Below are 20806 nucleotides of genomic sequence, written 5' to 3'. Positions count from 1 at the left end.
CATTCTCTCAGTGCTCATACAGGCTTTCTGTATCACACTGCTCTCTGAATCACTTGTGTATTTTAGTCTTAAACATCTGCTCAGTTTGGAGTTTATCGCCAGCCTGCTGGGCTCTTCATGTTTTCTTCTCATTTGTTGTCTTCATTCCAGTAGTTTTGGGGAGGTTATTGAAGTGCTCAGCAGTGGGTGGGACTATTTTCATGCTGTTCACACAGTTTCTTTTGTAATTTCATCTTTGTGCCTGTAAAGCAGTATTATCCCCAGTATTTGTGTCAGTAATGACCTTCACAGAGGAAAAAGGGTTGGAGCAGACTAAAATGCTCCCACTGGTGTCATTACATTGATTTGTTTGTTTGGATAGATTTTTATTTTGCTCAAGGAACCACACAAAATAAATGTCTCTGTTCCTCATCAGCAAACATAGAAAAACAGAATAACTTAGTACTTTGATCAAAGATGTAATGTGAAATGTTTGCAGTTACTTGTAGTCTGCCACCTGCACTCAAAGTTTTTCATTTAAAGAAATTTTTTTGGGGAAATATGCTTAATCTAATAATAATAATAATTAATTGTAGTAATATTTAACAAAGTAGTGACATATGTCAATATTATACTACAGTTTTTGTATTTTCATGTACCACAGAAAATTACTTCACGTCTTAGGTTGCTGACCCCTGTGCAAACCATACCAGTGGCTCCCAATTGCTCCAGTCACGGGATCCAGATTTCTCTTTAGTCATTAGTTCAAGGTCCACACAGTTTAATATATTCAGCGTCATACTTGAGTTTTGCCATGTCATCAAGCTAGTTTGATGTCTCTGTCAAGTGGCTGTACGTTAGTCACTCACTCTACAGCAGGAAACAACACTTCAAAATAAAAGCCCTGTACTGGAAATGCAGTGTACCTCAAAATAAAGTGTGTTAGACATTTGTGAGTCACTTGCAGTCCTGGGCCTGTGACCCACTTTTGGACTGCGACCAACTGGAGAGAACTGTTGCCATAGACTGTAAACAATAATGGACGTAGCTACTGGTTAGGTTTAGGAAAAATTATCAAGGCTTGGCTTAAAATAAGTACGGTTGCTTCTAAGTCATGTCACGTGACTATAGCATGCTATACATACGAGCGCACAATGGTTGACTTTCAGTTTCACACAAGAAACAAATAGCAGCCGTCCAGGTAGAAGTCCAGAGTTTGTTTGACCCATCCACCACCACATACTTTTTCATACTTTACACTACAGCAGTTGCCAGCAGCCACTGCAAAGGTTGCCACCGTGCACTGGTGTCTGACAATGACGTCCACTGACAAAACCAGTTGGGTTGTTGCCCACCGCATCAACAACTGTCACTGCCTGGTGCTTATCATAGTGCTGGGAAAGGTGCCCCTGTGCATTGGTTTCTGACACAGAGGTCACTGAAAAAGAGGTAGTATTTGACAAGTCAGGAGTGCGTACAGGCCAGAGGACACTATCAGCAGACAGCCTTTCACTCAAAAAAGCCCCACCCTTAATTTTGCATCTTAATAAAATGAAACGGGTGAGTTATATAAAAATGTATCCCCCTAATAGTTGTCATGAAGTGGGATATCAGCTGTGGAGACCAAAACCATGTTTGAACCAGGCTGTAAACATGTTTATTTCTGCTGTGAAGTTGGACATTTTAACATGGGGGTCTACGGGGACTGACTCACTCTTGAAGCCAAGCTCAAGTGGCCATTCAAAGAACTGCAGGTTTAGGCACTTGTTGGCTTCATTTTTCAATCTCGGAGGTTGCTGCTTGGTGCATGCAGTGTCCTCTGGGCTCTAGTTCAGTCTGTTATGCACAGACATATGACTGGTATCAGGTTTCTCATATAATTAATATAATAATATAAAGAAGAGAATAAGTATAAGTATATAGCTATAAAGATTCTCAGTGAGCCAGTGTCAGTGACAGCAGGATTGTCTGTTTCCTTCCTCTTCTCCAATTTTCCATAAAGCATCAGCACTGACTTCACTGGAAACTTCGAGGTATCATTCACACCAACAACTCACAGCACAGTCTCATGTGAATTGTTGGCGTCATATATAACAGATATGTGAGAGTCGGCAGAGTTGAAGGTGAGACTTGGTGTGAGACCACTGGGACGGATGTGAGGAAAGTTGATTGCTAGGAGCTGCTGTCTTGACTTTTCCTCCTCCTATTTCTGATCCATCATGGATGCCTCCTTTTCTCCACTGAGTTGTCTGTCTTTTGTGACTAAAATGTGTTCATTTTGTCTCGACACAGGGGCCACTGCTGAGAGTTAAACTGAGGAGTTGGCCCTCCTTAGTTGGGTCATGTTGGATGTATTTCATTGAGTCTTGTTGGTGGTCTTTATTTGTTGTTTGGTAATACAGCCACTTATTTATCAGTCAACTCTGTTGCATCTCAGCATCTGTGGCTTTTTAATAAATTAGTTGTATCTGCCCAGAGGCAGCTACCATTTTAATCACATAATCCTCTGAAACATTAACCTCATGGGGACTCTATTATATTGAGTTCATGTTCATCTAGAATACAAAGCTTATTAATTAAACCCGATTTCACCATCAACATCATCTCTGTTACACCAGTTTCATTATGTCTACAATATGCTTCACTTTCACAGCCTCTTTTAAATTATGACATTATAATGACATGTTTGAAACAGTTCTGATTTCATACCTTATCATTTTAGAGCTTCAAACCCGAAGGCCTACAGCTGCTGTCTTTGCTGGTATATTTTTCTAAAAAATGTTTTTGCAAATTCCTGTGATATGATACATTGTAAACACATGAAATTTTCACCAATGATTGGAAGTTGGGGCAAAATTCTGCTCAACAGTTACGACCTCAATTGGCCTGATGAGGGCGCAATAACTAACGATCAACTTTGAAAAGTCACTCCTATGCTACAAGTCAGATTTACATTAAATTTGGTATATTTGCTAGAATCACTCTACAAATTTGCCTCAACAGTCATTTTAACAGTCACAAAGCGCAGCACTAGGTTTATATTAATAATACCAAAAAAAAAAAAATACAAGGAACATATTTCGTTTAATATTAGGCATGTTTGGGATTTTGATAAAAACTATTTTAAACAGTAGCCAAAACATATTCAAAAGTTTTCAGAACAATTTTCATGTCTAGGAAACAGTTTTTCTAATGTCACATATCTTCCAGGACTGTCATGATTTGGGGGACCCTGTGCACTGCAGTAAATGGAGTGTACCATTCATATACAAATGCATGTGTAAATTAGCCAACCTGTGTAGATATTTTGCCTAACCCTCTGTTCGTCAAACTGTTGAGTGTCTCTGAACTCTTTGCCCTGTATAGTCAGTTAGCATACTAAAGCAAGCATGGAGGATATTTATTTCCACTTATTTATGTGTCATTTTAAACGTATGCATTCCCAGTTTTTTGTTGCTCCTGTCCCAACTTTTTTGAAATGTGTTGCAGGCATCAAATTCAGAATGAGTGTATACCTACAAAAAACACTGTCATTGTCTCATTGTCTCTCTTGGCTTTTTTTGTTGTTGATTGGTGAAGGGAGAGAAGGAGGTGGTCTCAGTTATCTCTTGTGTGGAGAGATTTTCCTGGGTTAACAGCAGTCCCTGGAAGACACCAAATGTACCCCAACCAGCCCCTGTTAATTTGTATAGTGGCTGGTGAGTCATTCCCATACCTGCTGAAACCCTGGAAAATAACTGATCGTTCAACAGCAACTCTTTAACTTTAGGTTTCTTGACTACAGTTAATGGTTGAAAACACATTTGGGATCTTGGGTAACTATTAATCTCTGTACACATGAGGTGGAGAAAGATGTATGCACTTGTTGTGTTTTGCACAACTACTCGAGAGACGCATGTGGAGAGCTTTATTCTGTTAAATCACTGACTTTGACTGGCTATGATACAATCAAACAACACATATTTATTGCAACCATATGCTACACAAAAAATATGCAAATATGTATTACTTTTGTGTCATATCTTAAGGCCTGGGTCTTCACCAGTGGGTCAACAACTCTTAGGGGGTCCTCAGTTACTTCAGCTGGGCCACCAAATTATCGTTTGATAATTTAGTTGACCCTTCACGAAGCTGTCAAGCTAGCATGACGCCCACACTGTAACTAACTGCACTCCCTGAAGAACATTTTTATCAATTATCACATTTTTAGAAACACGAAAAGGCAATATCAGAGAGAAGCAGACAGAGGGGTCTACAATATGCATTTGAAAGATATATCCAGGATGTCAAACTCACTCAGCAGCAAAAACAGGTCACAACGGTAAAGACACTCAGAAGCTAAAGCCAAACTATAGGCTACAGATCACAATGTAAAAGTGAACCACCACATCACTGGTAATCGAGACAGAAGACAATAAAATGAAACTTGGCTGATATTCAACCAGCTGTGTGTCATTGCAGTGTGTGCAGATTAATGTTGTTTGGCTTTGCCATGTGCAACCAGCCGCCAGCAGACAGTCAGGGATCTCCAAGGGAAGACAAAAACACTGATCTGCACACACTGCGATGACACACAGCTGGTTGAAAATCAACAAAGTCTCCCTGTTTCCCTTCACTGGTTCCTGTAGTGCAGTGAAACTCAACTTAGGCCTGTGGGCCAAATCTGGCCCTGGATAGGGTGTTAGGTGGCCCTGTGACCATTTTCTAGTTCACAATGAAAATAAACAGATTCAAACTGGGATTTTTATTTGTACGTGAATGTGAACAAGGTGCCAAAGTGCATAAAAAGCATCAAAACAAAGCTTGTTATCAAAAAAAGGGCACCTGTGCAGTGCTGCTGCAACCAGATGTTCCTGATGGCAAAGATGAGTAAGGACAGCAAAAGTCAAAAAGTTGAAAGGCAAGTGATTGATTATATGTACTGATAAATACTATTAATGCTTGTTTATTAACTGGCCCTTGGCCCCCTTTATTCGGTGCTACAACAGCAGCATGTGTATACATTCAGTAGGCCATACCTTTGGTAGCTAGCTGGCTAACCCTACACTTTTCATTTTTTATTTTTTTTTTGGAACTTGATAGACACTGATTTCTCCTGTCAACCTCTCCAGATAACAAGTATCATAAATACTTGTGCCCAGCCACAATGTTTAGCTCCAAATCCACAAAACCAGCCTGATAAATGAAGGAAATCTGAAACGATTGTATGAAGGTCTTTGGAGCACAGCTGTGTTGTTGTCGGACCCTTGTCAGAGCTGGCCTATGCTACGCTATGACTGGCCAGTCTGCGTTCGAAGGGTGGGACTTATTGAAGGGTAAATTGAAGTTTTAATTCAAGTTGTTTGTTAAATTTTAAATTAAAATATATCTGAAAATAAATCGACCTATTAAAATAATAATAATAGTAATCATACTACTACTAATAATAATTAACAGTACACCCCATTAATGATAAGCTAACTGTTACCCATGAATCCTTGTACAATCATGTGAGCAAGCTAACGTTATATCACTGTGCATCACAGGTCCATAACGGCCAGGTGAACAAGTTAGCTAACAGTTAAGTACAATTGAAACATATTGGTGTATGGACATTCTGAATTGTTTTGTAACTTTTCGAGCAAGAGACTGACACACCGTCCACCTCAGAAACCACCCACAAAAGAGCAGAGGGTGAGGCTAATGCACCTGGCTATGCTACAACTGCTGCTGACAGCAGCTGCAGGCAAGCACAAATGAGAAGACCAAAAGATATTCAGAGAATTCTCTCGCATGCAACTCAGTTTCATTCAATATATGTAGTAGGGGGTCATTGCTTCATCTTTCTTTGAGCTTGGAGTCCTTAGTGTGAAAAACATTGAAGACCCCTGTCTTAAAGTAAATATCATTCTAGAAATTGTTATTGTGACTTCTTTTTATAATCTTATAGAAAAATTAAAACAGCACAAATATTATATTCTTTCTGAAGATGTCCTAAAATAAATACAGCGATGTCCTTAAAGTAACAACATAGCACTGCATACATACACTTGGGTGCCAGTTGGGTGTTGAAGAAGGATTGTTTTCAGATGTTGAGGGGATTTATTCTGAAAACTAGTAGAAATTAAGATGAGACAGAACACTAGGTTCCTGGCCAGCAAATAAAGAAACAAGGATGAGATAGTTCAAGATTAACAGGGATGTTTATGTAGTGACCGAGCAAGCAGACAACTGCAATTTGTGAAGCACAAAGGCAAATCAAATGTGAATGTGTGACAAAGGACCAAGAAACAGTTGAGAGAGGAGCTGCTGAGAATGGGACCTCAGGAGGAACCACCGCACCAGCTTTGCCTGAGCTATTTTACAGTCAAATTTTACCTTCTGGTTTTTGGTTTTCTCAACGAAAGCCTCTGACAACATCAGTCAGAGAAGGAAAAAGACCTGTCCTACAGCGAAGCCATGCAGAAGATGACTGACTCCAACAATCGCTTCCCTCTCATCCCAGTCAGAGGAGTTCCTCTCCGGAACTTGATTGCCAACAACTGGGACTCCATCTGGACTTTCCGTCCTGACCCTTCAGACCTCCTCATCGCCTCCTACCCCAAAGCAGGTATTTCACCTCGGGTCTAAGTGCCAAATCAATTTCCAATAGGACATGTTTTTATAGACATTCTTGTGTTAATGTGTTTGAGTTAATGTGATGGTTATCTTGCTCTAGGTGTACGATGAGATTTCATATGATTCGATGAGATGAGATTTCAAACGATTCAATACATGGAAAGTATCATATTCATTCAACTCAGTGTTAATTTGTGGTTTTGGGACAAAAGGGACCACATGGATCCAGGAGATAGTGGACCTGCTTCTTCACAATGGAGACACTGAAGCCTGCAAACGAGCTCCCACACCCGTCCGCAGTCCTTTCCTAGAGCTCTTCTCCCTCCCAACCTTACCCTCAGGTGTGTATAAACGTACGTGGTTATGTTTGAATGTCTATTTACAGTTTTAACTAAGTCTTCATGTGTACTTTGTGTCAAGAAACTTTTGCTAAAACTTTGCTAAAAATAAAAGCTATTATTTCCTAATAGGGCTACATCCTCCAACTAGGTCTAACTCTGCCATGTCACAATTCACAAATGCAACTTCAGAGAAATGTTTTCATAAGGGCTTGTTTATCCTGCCTTAATCTGAGTCAATAAGTTCTGAACCCATAAACATTTCCCTCATGCCAAAAATACCCAAAGAGCCTGAGTGACAGGCTCAAACATGTAAAGAATGCAGTATCTGCTGGTGGCAAAAAAACACAACAAGTCAATGTACATGCTCTCACTGCACATGCTTCCACTTGGTGACATTATTAGAGAACACAATGTTTGTTTCCATAGTTATGCGGATGACATGCAACTGTACATCTGCTGAACCAAATGATGCTGCAGCCATAAACTCCATTACTACCTGTCTTTTGGCAATAAAGAAATGGATGAGCAATAATTTCTTAAAGTTAAATGAAGACAAAACTGAAATCCTGCTAGAGAAGTGCTGCTTTATAATCTGGGGAATTTAACTCTCTGGATTAAATCTGAGGTGACGAGCCTTGGTGTGATTGGCGTATTTTTGCCAATTAGATTTCAAAGCTGTGTCAGTTGATTTTTGGCCACTAGGGAGCACATAATATACAGTAATGGTTATTTAGCAGGCTTCAGACACAGAGCAACTTTAGCATTCTCACTACCTCATTTACAAAAACTTTGGTTTGAATGGTTGTCTGTTTGTGCGTGTCAGCCCTGTGATAGTCTGGCGTCCTGTTCCGGGTGTACCCCACCTCTTGTCCATTGTCAGCTGGGATAGGCTCCAGCCCCCCCGCAACCCCTAACAGGATTAGCAGTTACAGAAAATGAATTAGTGGGACTTTTGTAACTTAAGTAAAAGATGGATTCTGAGATAGTGTGGAACAAAAGTTTTGTGTCACAGTTTTCATATGCAAGGATCCTTTTCCCTGAATTTTGTTTCAGGTCTTGATCATCTGAAGAACATGGATCCTCCAAGAATTATCAAGACACATCTTCCTTTTCAGTTGGTGCCTCCTGGTTTTTGGGAAAACAAGTGCAAGGTAAGACCCAAACTATCAGATTCAAGTGAGAGCACAACCCTGCAGTGAACTTCATTGGTTCAAACTGAACAATAAATGCATGTTAACAGGGTAAAAGGTTAATGATACAATGCACATAATGCCTACAACTGCTTCATTAGGTTACCCATTGTTGGCGTCGTTGTTGTCATTTTCTTGTTATATGTCCCTGATTGTGTGTGAAGGCTATCTACATGGCACGCAATGCCAAAGACAACATGGTGAGCTACTACTACTTTGACCGTATGTGTCTCACCCAGCCTGAGCCAGGGCCCTGGGAGAGCTTCATGTCCAAGTTCATGCAAGGAGAGTGTAAGTAGATTAAATCACATTCCTGGGGGTCATTTCACCTTTATTCAAACTAGTTATTTCTTTTTGTAAAAAGCTTCCAACTAATTACACCGGAACGTTTACCCACACCACCAGCCAGAGGTTCATATGTATTTTAACAAATCTAAACATGTTTGAGGACCTCAGAAATGCATCTCTGCTTCATCATGCCATAACCTCTAGCATGCACTGGGACGGTTTGCAGCTGAGTGTGAAGCAGTCAGGATGGGAGTCAGCACCTCCAAATCTGAGGCAATGATTTTATGATTGGGAGAGATTTACTGCCGCAAGTGAGGGAGTTCAAGTATGTCGAGGCCTCGTTCACAAGTGAGGGTAGAATGGAGCGTTCGATGGATCGTCAGTTTGGTGTGGCTTCTGCAGTGATGCAGGCAGTGTGCCGGACCATCGTGGTGAAGAGAGAGCTGAGCTGGAAGGCGAAGCTTTCGATTTACTGGTCCATCTACATCTTAACCCTCACCTATGGTCATGAGCTCTGAGTAGTCACTGAAAGAATGAGATCACAGATACAAGTGGCCGAAACGAGTTTCCTCAGTAGGGGGCGGGGCTCAGCCTTAGGGTGAGGAGCTCTGACAGCTGTAGGGAGCTCAGAGCAGAGCCGCTGCTCTTTCACGTTGAAAAGGGTCAGTTGAGGTGGTTCGGGCATCTGATCAGGATGCCTCCTGGGCGCCTCCCACTGATAGGAGGCCCTGGGGTAGACCCAGAACACGCTGGAGGGATTACGTATCTCATCTGGCCTGGGAACGCCTTGGGGTCCCCCAGGGGGAGAGGGGCTGGAAGGCATTGCTGGGGGGAGGGATGTCTGGGGTGCTTTGCTTGGCCTGCTGCCCCTCGGCCCGGCCCTGGATAAGTGGATGAAAATGGATGGAACATTATTAAAACATATGATAGGACTCTTTAAACACACACATGAACCTTGTACTGAACTGGAAGTAATGTTACCATGAAAGATACTCAGTGAATTCTGTCACTACAGTGTCGTGGGGCTCCTGGTATGACCATGTGAAAGGTTACTGGCTGGAGAGAGAGAAGAGGAATATCCTTTACCTCTTCTATGAGGACATGAAAGAGGTACAAAAAACATTTGGACTCAGTATTACCAAAGAATGTTGTACATACTCTTACCATAATATGTCACCCCCCAGAATCCTCGGCGTGAAGTGGAGCGCGTCATGAGGTACCTGGATTTGTCAGTCTCTGATGAGGTCATCAGCCAGATTGTGGAGCTCACGTCCTTTAAGAACATGAAGGAGAACCCAATGGCCAACTACTCCTTCATACCAGCAACTGTTTTTGATCAGTCCATCTCCCCCTTCATGAGAAAAGGTGCATCAGTCTGCTCCTTTTCCTGTTCAGAAGCAAGATACTGATTAAAAAAATCAATATTAGGATAGGATTCAAAATTAAGGTGGAAATAGTGCAAATATCCTTTAACGTAATGTAATATAATGTAATTAATAAATCAAGAAAATAACTGGCAGATTAATGAGTAAGGGAAGTAATCGTTAGTTGCACCCCTTCCTATGTTGTCACAACACCAAAATCTTGTATCAGGTTTAATATCATGATACTCAATACCGGAACCTGTAGCCTATAGTGATTGATTATATATCTAACACTGTTGTTTTCTGTTCTGCATTTTACAGGTGAGGTAGGTGATTGGAGAAACCATTTAACACCTGAGCAATCAAAGATGTTTGATGAAGACTATAAAAAGCAAATGAAAGAAGTCAACATACCATTCAGGACCTTCATCTGACAGATTTTGGGTTTTCCAAACTGATGTAGCTCTGTAAACCAAAGACCGATGAACTGCCACTGTGAAGAACTCAGGATGAAGAAATGCTGCCCGAAAATTTGAGGCTGGTTAAATACCAAACGAAAACATGAACCTAGATGATAAACATTGTGATCACTGCACCTGATACAGAGGGAATTCATACAAATTTATGTTTAACCTAAGTAAAAGTAGCAGTACAACACTCTATTGTCATATTGATTAAACGTTTATTTGCTTGTGTGTGCAGGTGTGTGTGTTGTGTAAATTGTGCACACACTTTAAGCTCCATCTCTGTCAGGCTCTGTACTGCAGTGTGAGAGCGATCCTCATACGTCTACCTGTCTTATCCCTGTGTAAACACACACACACACACACACACACACACACACACACACACACGTACAGATGATGCTGTGGTGCTGACTGAAGCAATAAACAGACAGGTGGAGGACTGAGGGAGGATGAGTGGTCCTCAGACGGATTTCTGCCTGAGGCACAAACACAAAGAAGACCGAGTAACTTTACTGCTGGTTCAAAAGGATTAGAAATATTCTATGCTGTAATCTTTGCCTCCAGTCCTAAAATCTGTTAGTGTAATAGAGTATCACTTACCGGTTCATTTTCACAGATGTTTGAAGGGTGAATATTATTCTGATAGGAAAAAAAAGTGGATAATGTAGCTACTGTGTTTCCAAGAAGAAAATTAAATAGAGAAGCATCTTCAGTGTTGGTAATTAATCTCAGTTTGTGCCTGATAATGCAGCACAATGTTGTGTCAGTGCATATTTTTATTATCATGAGCATCCCTCCTTTCATTCCTTTATATGTTTTGTGTTTTTCTGTTTTAATCAGTGCCTGACAAGCCATTGTGTTCATATGTGTCATATTCTTTTTTTAGGGTTACTTTATGACATCTGTCAAGTAGACTCACAAGTCAGTCTTTAGACGCTTTGCTTAACTAAAGACTGATGTCTTTCTCCCTGATTTTGTGTTTAGATGGGCGGATACAATTTCAGAGTTNTATATAGCCTATATATCACATTTTTCACATCAATGTATCACCGTTTGGACTAATCCGATGTTTGTAAAGTCTATAAACACAATGATTGAACAAAAATTACTATTTTTGTGTGCGCGTTTAGCTGGGCTAACCGTTAGCTGTTAGCCCTGTTAGCCGTTAGCAGTGTCTGTAATAGGTAATAACTCATTAAACGGTCCGTGAAAAAAATATCTTTTCCAGCGGATATCTTAGTTACAACATGATTGAGCAAGCAAAGCAGTTTTGTGTTGCTATGTGTGGTATTTATTCAGTTTTAGGAAATCACGATGTCTAGAAAGCATCAGTGGCTGCAGCTGACAGGGACAGCTAACAGCAGCAGCAAAGTTAACAGGACGTCATCTGTTAAAAGCCTCCCATTGTCGGATACGACATGAAACTACTCCAGTTAGCTCAATCATGTTGTAACTAAGACATCCGCTGGAAAAAATATTTTGAGCACACGTTTGATAAAACGGAATTAAATCTCTCGGCATCCATTTTCAAGCTCTCTGTGTGTTTGTTTCCTTGCGGATGAGAAAAGGAGGAGTGCACATTTCCGAGAAGGCGTGTCCTTTTCAAAAATGCAAGAGGCATTGCTTTGTTGCCGGCCGTTTTCGCCGGTGTGTTAAACACACTTTAGAAAGGAGTGTCCCCAGACTATCAGAAGGCGGGGATCTCTGATTGTCTGGTGGCGAGACTTTCTGTCAAGAGACTACAGATAAAAAAAATGTCAATTTGAAAAAAAGAAGAGGTTAATAAGTTTATCAAACTATTTCCAAGGTCATAAATTATTATTTTTTCTTTAAGGCAACAGGGACAATAAGTCCTAAAAGTGTGATGGATAAAATCATTATTTAAGTCACATGTCAACAGTCTGTCTCCATGACAAGTCAGTGAACTCCATCCATGATGAAGACCATAGCTGCATAGTGTTCCACAGTGTACATAAAAAGTACCCTTACTTCCTTTTAAGGGAAAGTCAGTTAAAGGAACTTCCCTAAACAAAGTTCCTCCACTCTTAACACCCTGCAACATCACCATCGCAGACATTACTTCCTTCTCAATTTACCCTGGTAACACAAACACCTTGGATAGTTTTCTCTGGACCCCTCCCAAATCTGACCACTGATGACATGTTTAGCCGCATGTCATCATTTAATCGCTGGCTGTCCAGGTGGTGTCCAGCAAATGATGTGGGTTTCGTTAATCATTGGCAAACTTTCTGGGGAANGTTGACGCTACTACGCTAGACACTACATTTTCATTAAAAATACAAATATTTGTTGTTTGTTATTGAAGTTACACAGAGCCCTAACTTCAATATTGGTTTGGTTAGCATAAAGTTTAGCTTGCTAGTAGATGAGGTGCAGTGACTGATGGGTAAACTTGTTTGTCAGTTTGTTAGAGCAGACAAAGCATTGTTCAATTTTTTTTTTTTTGAATATATTTTATTTTGATTTTTTTATTATGAGGAAGAGGTCCAGAGTTACAGTTTATGTCTCCCACTCTGAACTTACTGTTGCCTTTCTATCATCTTGAACCAGTCTGGCCATTTTCCTCTGACCTCTGGCATCAACAAGGCATTTTCACCCAGAGAACTGCTGCTCACCAGATATTTTCTCTTTGTCCGACCATCCTCTGTAAACCCTAGAGATGGTTGTGCCCATCTGGCACCAACAACCATGCCATGTTCAAGTCAATTAAATCCCTTTTCTTCCCCATTCTGATGCTCAGTTTGAACTTCAGCAGGTCATCTTGACCATGTTTACGTGCCTAAATGCACTGAGTTGCTGCCACGTGATTGGCTGATTCGCTATTTGTGTTAACGAGCAGCTGAACAAGTGTACTTAATAAAGTGGCTGGTGAGTGTACATGTACATTGAAATATCAAAGTTTAAGTCCTCGGTTTTCACAGTCTAGCAAAGGCTAGTATTTTAATCCAATATCAATATACAGAGAAAGGCAAAAGTGCAGAAAGTGTTATCATCTCAATGCTATAATTATAGTAGTTAAAGGGGCACCAGTACATTATAATATTAAGGTGTAACTCAAGCAAGAACAGGGCTCCTACTAATCTTGTAAAAGGGGACCATGTTGATGAGGGTTTGGTATCTACGTGGTTGAGGACCCTGTGCAGTGAACTGGCCCACCAGACGATTAAAACACACACCTTGTGATGTGGTTAAAAGAAGAGCTGAAACTGTTAGTCACTCGAATCAATTAGTCAGTCAACAGAAAATCAATCGGTAACAATTTCGTGAATTGATTAAATGTTTAAGTACGTTTTCTTGATGTTTTATAAGACTGCAATGGACATTTCTCACCATCTTCTGACCTTTAGGAGACAGAAAACAATCAGCAGATCAATCACTGAAAATAATCTGTTGTTGTAGAGAGTAATTGGCCCTTAAGTGGGATCCAGACCTGAGTTCGGACTGTTTTGTTGTTTGTCTTTCATAAGTGTGAATAAGATGTGAGTGGGCATACAGGAAGTTCAATAAAAACCCTCCTCACACTCTGTTTTGTGGCGTTTTTAACTTCAAAAGGTCAAATTTAATTCAGCTTGTGTACTTCTGGTAGAAAGTCTGGGCTGTATTTACTCCTGGCAAACCACAACAATCCCAAACTGTGTTGTTTCTCTAAACAGTTTAATTCCAGCACACCAGAACGACTTCCAGGGACCGTTTGAAGTCATACTCGAGACTGTTGAGTCTCAAAACGCACCAAAAATAATAATTAACTTTTTGGGTCATTTTCTTTCATCTCATTCTGAAGACTTTTGTGTCATTCAGGTAATCATGCAGCAGATGTGTGTGTGTTTTCTCCACACGTTTCCAGGCTCAGAGGAGTGTGTGCTGAGCAGATTACAGGATGATAACAGCCTCCTGCTGTGTTCGGTTAAAACTGTACTGGGTTTCAGATCTTCCATCTCGTCTGACCTTTCCTCTCGTCTGACCTTTCACTCCTCTCGACTTCATTCCCAATTTCCAGCTTCATCTCAGTGTCTCTGGCGTCCGTCAGCTGCTTCCTCTTCATCTGTATTTCTTTTTCATGTGTCCCTGGAGGCAAACTGAGGAGTCTGGCTCTGCTCTCACATGGAGAGGGGAATGGCAGCGAGGGAGCCAGTTTATTTGTGGACATTATTTATTTATTTATGGAGATACAGGAGATGTCTCGAAGGCTTATATGTATCTGTGTGTGGCGAGGATGGCAGGTACGCTGCTGGAAGAAAATATGTCAAAACACTATTACTGCTAAGAACGTGTGCAGAGCGGCAGGAGGACACTCTGCACTCGAGTCGAGTGGAAACAAGATGAACAAGAATAGATTCACAGAGTCTCCAGTTTTAAAAGCTGACAGTTTTTTTTTTGGCATCAAACAGGTTTGAAGTATTTTCCTCAGAACGATTAAAAATATCTCTGTGCTGAAGGTACCGACTGTTTGAATTGGTGTGGATGTTAAACACAGACACCTCACACACCAAATATCATCACACTGTCACTTGATATACAGCAATTCATTTACGAACTTAAGTTGATTGTAGCAAACTAGCAAGCAGTACACTGTGACCTAATTCACTCATGAATATCTGTTATGTTGTAGATGCCTTTATAAAATCTTGCAAGAAACATCAGGTAAAAAAGTTAGCTGTCTGGGTTAAAGGGACAGTTCAACCCAAATCAAGAATACCAACTCATTCTCAGTCCAATCTCGTCACACATCGACGCTGTGTCATGGACTTTCCACGTCCAGATACGATGTAAAAGGTGTCCTGGGTGTGTTGGTTGTTGACGTTCTGGGACGCAGCTTCAAATTCTGCCTGTTACATGCATTGTCTTCCTTCAGAATACACGTATGTTCTCACAAATTTACTGTTTACGTTGGTGAAACACAGCAAATTGATATTTCTTTTGCCTTCAACAACTAACGCACGTGGTTGGGTTTAGGAAAAAAGAACAGGGTTTGGCTTTATAATCTCACAGGACACAAACACTGCTCTCCCGGGTGAAAGGCAGTGTTTGTTGGACCCGCAGCGTTTCCAGCTAAGCGCCCTTAAACTGTAACAGCCGCATATCATGCCGATGTTAAAGGACAGCTTTTTCAGTGTCTGACACTGCAAGTAATATGCCAAGTTCTGGATTTCAACAACTTCGGAGTGAGACCAGATTGAGAATACATATTTTTCCTCTTACCTGTGGTGCTGTTTATCAGTCTAGATTGTTTTGTTGTGAGTTTCCAAGTGTTGGAGATATCAGCCGTAGAGATGTCTGCCTTCTCTCCAATAAAATAGAACTAGATGGCACTCAGCTTGTGGAGCTCAAAGTGCCAAAAAAAACCCTTGAAAAAAATTCAACTTCAATGTCTCGTTCCAGAAATCATGACCCAGTCACTCACTATAATTCACAGACCTTGTTGTGAGCAGTTTCATGGAGGAACTATTTTCTTTCTACCTAAGTACACCCTAAGACTGCCCCCCGAAAGTCAGAGTCGAAATATAAGTCGCACCTCAGTCGACTGATATTTCTTCAAGTCGAGCTGTCTTTTTTTTTTTTTTTTGCCAGTCAGTGTGCAGTGTACTTCTGGGGGTGTAGGCTCTGCTACAGAGTGAGTGCTCCTCTTTGGTACAGGCAGCTGCAGACACAGAGTAACAGGCTTTGCCCCATAAAGCTTTGAAATAATGTTATTTTTCTGCCTTCTGCTTAGAAGTGGTGAATTTACAGCTCACAGCAAGTTAACATGACACAGTCTCTGGCTTTTGTTTTTTATCTTATGTCAGGCGATAAATGTTGTTGCACATTACCACTCCGTCTTTAGCTTGTTTACTATATTACATAAATGTCACTTTCATTGAACATCTTGCTGAACCCCATTCAAACTGTCAAACTCTATATGGAAAAATATAGGTATTTAACGTTAACAGCCAAATCTGATTCAATTTACATAATTCTGAATCTGGTACAGCCCTATAGCACCTGCCAAACTTGTCCCCCCGCACAGCATCTCCTGCTAGCTCACCACTGAGCTAGCTAACGTTACAGCTCAGCTGAGGTGGACACCATCAATGTTTACACCTCACGCTGTCATGAGCACGAGCCTCTGAGCCATGAGAAGATGCACGTTTCCCACCTGAGTGATGATGATACTTAATTCCAGATGTGACAAAGATGTTCTGTCTTTCCTTTTTTTTGTGGTCCATGAAATCTTAAAATTCCCCCTGAAATTAGTTCCTTTCTCAGGTGCAAGCAAACCACAGCGACCATCTACCATCTGACATTTCCAAAACGTATGGCTTTAATATTATGCCTTCTTCCACTCGTTGTGTATATGGTCTTACATAAGTTGCATTACATACTAACAACACCAACAGCTGGAGCTTATACAGGCTGTATTGAACAATGCCAGGTTGTTCTGTATGGCTCAGGGATGGTAACTCCACAGCTCTCAATCTTCAACACACTGTTCCTCTGTCAGATTCATTGTTATTCTGCTCCACCGTCACCATATCCACGAGGAGTACTTGACGACATACAGCACTCATGATTCTACGGCTGCCTTCATATTTAACCCCCAGCATGCTGGCTGTCAGTCTTCAGCAGGATTTACAGCTTTCTGCTTTTCAGAGTCCCGTCAGGACTGATGTTACACTTGAGACACAGATCAGCTGAGATTAACCAGGTGACAGCACAGAGGAGAATAGCTGACCAAATAACGCACTCTGAAGTTGTAACATATAGCTTTGTTAATGGTGTACAAACTTTGTGAAACATCTGGATCTGACACTTGCTCATAAATGTTAAGAAATGATTAATAAAGTGCGGAAATGACCCGAACTTGCATTGTAAAATTGATTAAGTAATTAATAAATGGATTGTGGTCCAGTTTTTCCTGCAGCTGTTTCACAGAAGGTGTTGAAAGCGGATGAATGATCCATTGAAGGGCACCTTGTAGCCCGATAATCAGACTGACCTGGCATTTATGTTTTGTTCATATTTAAGTTAAATGTAACATTGGAGATGTAAGCAATAATTTTGAAGTCAGGGGACCAGGCTGGAGCCTTATTTTTTAAGTTACAGATTCAGATTTGTGCAGTAAACTCAAACCTGTGTTTCCTTTCCTCTTATCTTCTTTAGAAACAAAACAAAACAAATCTCACTCTTAGGTCCTGTTTATATAACAATGATTTCAACCGAAAACGGTAAACTTAAGTTGCGTTTTGCCTGAAAACATTTTTAAAATGGGTTCCAGAGTGCATTTTTTTGGAAACAGAACCGTCTCCCTTGTCATGTAAACTTGCAATATGCAGTTCCTCTGAAAACGGAGACTTTTTGCACATGCGCATTACGGTTCCGGTCACTAGGCATGCGCGAGAAGTCGACCATCACAGCAACAATGGCGGACTCCCGAGCTCTGTTTGTGCTGCTCACCCTGTTGAATTTATCGACGCTTCTCCAGCAAAGTGTAGATTTACCGTAGCAACTCCACCTCGTCGTCTGTCCAGACAAACGTTCCTGCGGTTGCCATTTTGTTCGTTTATACATCACCGCTCTGTAGAAGAAAGCACATGAGCGCAGATACGTGTTGTTTCATTACAAAGTCACACTGTCAACTACTGGCCTGGCATCTATACTACAGCGTTTTTGGTCATTTTTGTGGATCTGTTGTTATCAAAACACTGTCATCTGCGAAAAAGAGAAATGATTCCATTTTCAGTGGATCGTTTTTTGTGTAAACATGGCCTTACACAAATGTTTCGCTTTGTATTGAAAAGTATTGGGGACATAAGGACTCAGATGAAAAAACATTTTAAAAAAATTCGGCGGATTTACGGCAATATAACAGGGGGATCAGTACAAGGTCAGAGCAGATCATTATGGTGGTACAGGAAAAAAGGAAAAAACAATGCATCGAGGGGCATAACCATGGCTTCAAATGGGGGGCCTGGGGGTGATCCAGGAAATGCTGAGTGTCAAACACTTCATTTCCTGCGTTCTGGTGGATTCTTATGCACCAATTTATGGAGGAAATGTCTTTATTTGTGTAAAGGAAAACAAAGCTCAGGCTGCAGGTGACAGATAAAATTATAAGAAATATAATGATGTCATGCAGTAAGGCTCTCAGACATTGAGTATTGCTGTCAAATACAAATTGTCCTTTATCAGCTCTTCTTTTTTACTGTTATCTCTGCTAATTCAGCCCACTCAGAGGCATGATTTACTCTTAAGTCTTCTTCTGATTGGGGAAGTAACCTCTTTAAATGTGCACGTGGCATCTATTCACGTCACTGACACACTATTTCATTTTAATACATTAATTAACAAATCTTTCTCAAAGCGATCTCATTTGTTAGTTAACATTTCTCTATGAAAGCTATTTATCATAACATTTTTAATAAACTATGCTTTCATGAAGTGGTAGGAACATTTTCGTTTCCCCAGTGTAAATGACTTCTGTGCTTTCACATTGTTTATGTGTATTTTTATGTTGGTTTATGGCTGAGCGTGTGTGTGTGCCGACTGATAGCACAAGGGCCATATTTTTCCTTTATGGACACACACACACACACACACACACACACACACACACACACACACATACAGACAGAGGTCCCATGCACTGGGCTGCTGACAGAGGCACTGCCGAGGCAGGCAGACTGACGAGGATGATAAAAGATGTGCAGATACTGGGAGTAAAGATGGTTATCGTGCTTTGGTTTTACCAGAGCCAGTTCCTGTGTGCGTGTCTGTGGGATTCAACATCAAATATGTTTTTGCATCAGGACGTGTTCCTGCATGTTAAAATGTTTGTGGTTTCAAATGGATCACACAGAGTCAGCAACCTGATGACTTCAATCACTGGCGCCATCAAAGACATAATTACCCCGTGATTTTTAAAAATCTTAACCACCATCTCCACACACTTTTACTGTTTGACTGCTTCAGTTTGATGCACTTACTGTGTTTCTAAACTGTGCTCTGAGGGGGGCGTAGCCTATGCAAATGTCTATGCATCAGTTGTGATACTGAAGTGTGGATGAGGGGCCTGCATTCCTTCCATCCAGCTGTAATAATCCAGATGAAAGAAGGTCAGAGATGATAAAAAATCACCATGTGTTCATAGCAAGAAACATTTAAATTTAATTATTTGTCTGTCTGCAGGTCTGCACTTCTAGTCGCCACAGTCCTCATGCTCTGTGATTGGCTGCTGTTGGAGTGATCAGAAAAATGTCAGGAAATGTTCACTGCACACTTATAGCAATTTTTTACTATTTTTTACTATCTTTTGCAGAGGATATTAGTAATATCAGTCATTGGTGTCAAAGTCAAAGTTGAGTTCAACGTGATCTCATTCCTACTTGTCATATTTTGACGCTTGGGGTCAGCAGTTAGGTGAAGGCAACAAAAGAAGATTGTGGTTGATGTTGGTCATGTGAGTCGACTCGTGTAATTAACGTGACTAACGACTGACACGATAAAATGATTCAGCATTGACTAGTGTCACACAGTAGAGGGCTGCATTGGGACTGGGTCCCGCCGAGTCCCGTGGGAGCCAACGCAAATATTGCGGGAGCGGGCGGTTTGGACTTTGCTGCGGGCGGGAACGGGTGGCTAAAAAAAACACTGCGGGATCTTGGTGCACATGCATGAGCGTTTCCACTCTATATTTATTCATAAATGGACAAATATGCCCTGAACCAGCTTTCATACCAAATTGCCGCTTGCTCCACCTGTCTGTCTGTCTGTCAGCTCCATCTGTCATGAGACAAACATGAAAGAAGACGTGCAGTTTATTGTGCTTCACCGGCGACGAGCTGTCATGACGCGTGACAATCATGCACGGCTGCGCGCTCTTTATAACTCACTGTGAACCTATGTTGCATAATAAAGATTTGCCCCCCTTGTAATTTTTAACCGCCCCCTCAGTAACTTCATCCTGGCGCCGGGCTTGCCTTAACCTCAGTCACTGCGTGATTATATAAAGGTAGAAAAATAAATAAAATACAGAGGAGGAGGAGAATAGAATATGAAACAGCCTTTATTTCATTAAAAACTAAATGAAAACAATGAAATAGGAGCGCTATTCCTGACCAGTGCGTCAAAAGACATGCAGACCAGGGAAATGAAACAAACAACCCCATGAATCTCTTTATTAATTGCCTATAAAATGACATGTTTTCTCCTGCGGGACGGGAGAAGACACAAAATCAATGCATCTCTATTATTGTGCGGGCATAAATTCTCAGAGTTTTGCGGGTGCAGGCGGGAGTGGACATACACATTGCGGGAGCGGGCGGGAGTGTAACACACATGTTGCGGTTGCGGGCAGTAATGGTCAGAAATTCAGCGGGAGTGGGCAGGAGCGGGTTGAAGAAAACAGTCCCACGCAGGGCCCTATCACACAGAACATGAACACCAGTCTCTTGGGTAACAGTCCTGTGCTTGTTGGACTCATCCCTTCCACCTCTGCTCCCCTCCCTACCCACCTGCCCTAAACAGACTTTGGCGCCCTGTACACAACGTCTGTAGCTTTAAACAAATAATAACATGAATGGGTT

General features: G+C 41.1%; 2 protein-coding genes across 2 annotated transcripts in view; one reads left to right on the top strand and one right to left on the bottom strand.

The window, feature by feature from the left end:
- The window catches only part of sdhb (succinate dehydrogenase complex, subunit B, iron sulfur (Ip)), a 197114-nt gene that overhangs the window by 74545 nt on the left and 101763 nt on the right, over nucleotides 1–20806 (bottom strand). The window lies entirely within an intron of this gene.
- Nucleotides 1296–10214, top strand: LOC126385539 (sulfotransferase 1C2-like). Its single transcript, XM_050037309.1, has 8 exons — nucleotides 1296–1382; nucleotides 6382–6568; nucleotides 6789–6917; nucleotides 7971–8068; nucleotides 8272–8398; nucleotides 9411–9505; nucleotides 9580–9760; nucleotides 10081–10214. The coding sequence occupies exons 1-8, from the start codon at nucleotides 1296–1298 to the stop codon at nucleotides 10191–10193; spliced, it is 1017 nt and encodes a 338-aa protein (XP_049893266.1). The 3' UTR covers nucleotides 10194–10214.

Source organism: Epinephelus moara, chromosome 24 (assembly GCF_006386435.1).
Source record: "Epinephelus moara isolate mb chromosome 24, YSFRI_EMoa_1.0, whole genome shotgun sequence".
Taxonomy (NCBI): domain Eukaryota; kingdom Metazoa; phylum Chordata; class Actinopteri; order Perciformes; family Serranidae; genus Epinephelus; species Epinephelus moara.
This window is presented reverse-complemented; position numbering and strand designations above follow the sequence as displayed.